General features: G+C 34.8%; 1 protein-coding gene across 1 annotated transcript; it reads left to right on the forward strand.

Annotated features, from left to right (window-relative positions):
* Window positions 1-269: 269 nt before the first annotated feature.
* LOC102590518 (hydroquinone glucosyltransferase-like) lies at window positions 270-2,829 on the forward strand. Its single transcript, XM_006367242.2, has 3 exons — window positions 270-908; window positions 1,138-1,484; window positions 2,225-2,829. The coding sequence occupies exons 1-3, from the start codon at window positions 351-353 to the stop codon at window positions 2,748-2,750; spliced, it is 1,431 nt and encodes a 476-aa protein (XP_006367304.1). The 5' UTR covers window positions 270-350; the 3' UTR covers window positions 2,751-2,829.
* Window positions 2,830-3,224: the final 395 nt, after the last annotated feature.

Here is a 3,224-nt window from a genome sequence, read left to right on the forward strand (position 1 = left end):
TTATTTGATAAAATTGAATAAACAATTAAGGCTATTTTAATAGTTTTACAACTTATGAGATTTTTATGTTCATGAGAAAATATACAACACAAAAATTTCATATCGCATGTCTAAAGAAAGCTTCAATTTCATCTCATGATTTCATATCATGATACCATATCATGATACGATAATTTCATATCGCATGGCCAAACGGCCCTAAATAAAAAAATTTCCCTATATAAAGCATATATCTGTTACAACTTACCATACCACCAAACACATCTATCTTATTTCTGCATTAAAAAAAAATTGCAAAAAATATTTTTTCTATTTTTCTTTTTTGGGATTAATTCCATTTGTTCATCACCATGACCATACCTGAAAAAATCGAGAAGCCTCACGTCGCCTTCCTCCCCAGCCCCGGCATGGGACACATTACTCCGCTCTTCGAATTCGCCAAACGCCTAGTCATCCACCACGGCTTCCACGTCAGCTTCTTCGTCATAACCACCGGAGCTTCCGCTGCTCAGAACGAACTTTTCCGACCGGAGAATCTCCCGGCCGATTTCACCGCCGTCGAAATCCCGCCGGTGGAAAATATCTCCTCGTTTTTCACCGACGATATGAAACTACTCACGCAATTGTGTATCATGGTCCGCGAATCACTGAAACATCTCCCTTCACTCTTAATGGAAAAACGCCCAAAAGCTTTAATAATCGATTTGTTCTGTACTGATGCTTTTGAGATTTGCGAAAAGCTTTCGATTCCTGTTTACTCTTTTTTCACTGCTTCTACTATTTTAATGGCGTTCTCTTTGTACTTACCAACGCTTGATAGGGAAGTTGAAGGCGAATTTGTTGATCTTCCTGAACCTATTCAAACTCCCGGATGTACCCCAATTTGCCCTCACGATATCCTCGATCAGGTAAAGTTGTCTACGAAAACGGATTTGAAGTTTATGTGTTACGTTCCTGAGTATATCGAGTTTCATTAAGCGCTTCTGGTTCAATTGAATCCAATATTTTTTCCATAGGAAGCATGATTATACATGGAAAATAGTTTTGAACTTGTACTTCTCTAAAAAGTGCGATACATTTAACTAAAATAGTATTACGTTGATTCATCAAGTTTAAATTTTGAATCGTATTGTACAGGTGAAAGACAGGAAGAACGACGAGTACAAATGGTATTTGCTTAACGTGAGCAGGTTGCCATTAGCAGCGGGGATTTTTGTGAACAGTTGGGATGATCTTGAACCTGTATCTCTTAAAGCTCTTAGAGAAAATTTGTTTTTCCAAAAAATACCTCTTCCTCCTGTTTATACAATCGGGCCATTAATCAAACAAGATGAAGTTGTTACAGAAAAGGATGCTGAGATTTTGGCTTGGCTGGATGATCAGCCCCCTGATTCTGTTCTTGTTGTGGTCTTTGGTAGTGGCGGCACCTTGACGAGTGAACAACTTAGTGAGTTAGCTTGGGGTCTCGAAATGAGTCAACAAAGGTAGTATTCCTTTAGTTGTCCCATTTTATATTATACTCTCTCCGTTCCATTTTATATGTTATCTCTTTCTATATAAATAACTTGACCACAATACTTTGTCATTTTATAAAATTTATGCATATTTTGCCTATTATACCCTTGATAGAATAGTTAATTAATCTTGTTATTTATTAATAAAGTTGACTTAAAAAAATATTAAATAAGAATAGAAAGATAAAGTTACATAATTTCTTAATGCAAATGCAAAATAAAAATGTGATATATAAAATGGAACGGAGGGAGTATAATTTAACCAGACACAAAGTTAAATTATTATTAAATACACACATATATCATTTTTCATACCTAAATATGTCATTAAACTTGGTCCATATTTATGGTCTATAACTTTAGATATGCACAATTAAACACTTAAATTATTCAAAAATTAAACAAGTAAACATACGTGTCTTATTTGGTAGTTCTGCGTCCTACATGATATCTTATGTATATTATGTCATATAAGACACATGTATCTACTTGTTTAATTTTTGGATAATTTAAATATCTATTTATACACAATTTAAATGGGAGGAAATATATTCAAGTTGATGCAATGTTAAAAAATACGTTTATATATTATTGCTCGATGAAATATATTACCAAAATTGGTTGTCTTTGGCCACACCCCGTTTAGAGTAATAAAGTGTATATATTGTGAGTATATTTTTTTTTAACTATAATTGTACTTCCAATAATAGGTTCATTTTAGTGGTGCGCAAACCAAGTGATGCAAGTGCCTCAGCAGCTTTTTTCAACGTGGGGAGCGATGAGAATGACCCATTACTGTACTTGCCTGAAGGATTCATTAAGAAAACAGAAGGGAGGGGCTTAGTGGTCCCATCATGGGCCCCACAAACATCAATTCTCAATCACCCATCAATCGGAGCATTTCTGTCACACTGTGGATGGAATTCGACTTTAGAAAGCGTAATTCATGGTGTGCCTATAATAGCATGGCCACTTTACGCGGAGCAGAGGATGAACGCCACCCTCTTAGCGGAGGAGGCCGGGGTGGCTTTAAAGTTCTCGAAAGATCCTGGGGAAGAGCTTGTTGATCGGAATGAAATTGAGAAAAATGTGAGGATTGTTATGGAAGGAGAAAAAGGGAAAGCTATGAGAAGGAGAGCCAAAGAGCTAAAAGAAAGTGCAAAAATTGCACTTAACAGTGGAGGATCGTCTTATGAGTCGCTTTGTAGTATTGTTCAGATTTGGAAATCTCAGTGACTCTCTTGTTGAAACATTATTTACTTCTTGTTTTGCACGTGTTTTAAGAAATCATAAATAAAATGTTTATTTTTTGTTATTTTATCCTCATATTTCTTCAGTATATTTATTCCGAGGGCGTTTAGGTTTAGCTATGATTTTTCTTTTTAAGAGTGGAACTTCGCTAAACATGTGTGATTATTAAACTTTAAAATCGTTTTCACTGTACATTGTATTCATAATCAATATAACTCCAATTTTGACATATAATTTTCATGGTCAGAACTATAACAAATATTTTTTTATTGATTCTGATAACTAATACTCCCTCCATCCCTTTTTAGTTGTCCACTTTAGAAATGACACACAGATTAAGGCAACAATGATTAGCACAGTGAAGTTACAATTTTACCTTTATGACAACTTTTCACTTCAAAATTACAACCACTTCTTTGAAGTCAAGTGAAATAAATTGGAGGGAAACAACATACACTT

Source organism: Solanum tuberosum, unplaced genomic scaffold (assembly GCF_000226075.1).
Source record: "Solanum tuberosum cultivar DM 1-3 516 R44 unplaced genomic scaffold, SolTub_3.0 scf00754, whole genome shotgun sequence".
NCBI classification, from domain to species: domain Eukaryota; kingdom Viridiplantae; phylum Streptophyta; class Magnoliopsida; order Solanales; family Solanaceae; genus Solanum; species Solanum tuberosum.

Bases quoted from the DNA above. Each gene is read 5' to 3' on its own strand.
- LOC102590518 (XM_006367242.2), top strand. From the start codon at position 351: ATGACCATACCTGAAAAAATCGAGAAGCCTCACGTCGCCTTCCTCCCC. The intron at 909-1,137 runs GTAAAGTTGTCT...CGTATTGTACAG, and splicing joins CTCACGATATCCTCGATCAG to GTGAAAGACAGGAAGAACGA. The intron at 1,485-2,224 runs GTAGTATTCCTT...TTCCAATAATAG, and splicing joins CTCGAAATGAGTCAACAAAG to GTTCATTTTAGTGGTGCGCA.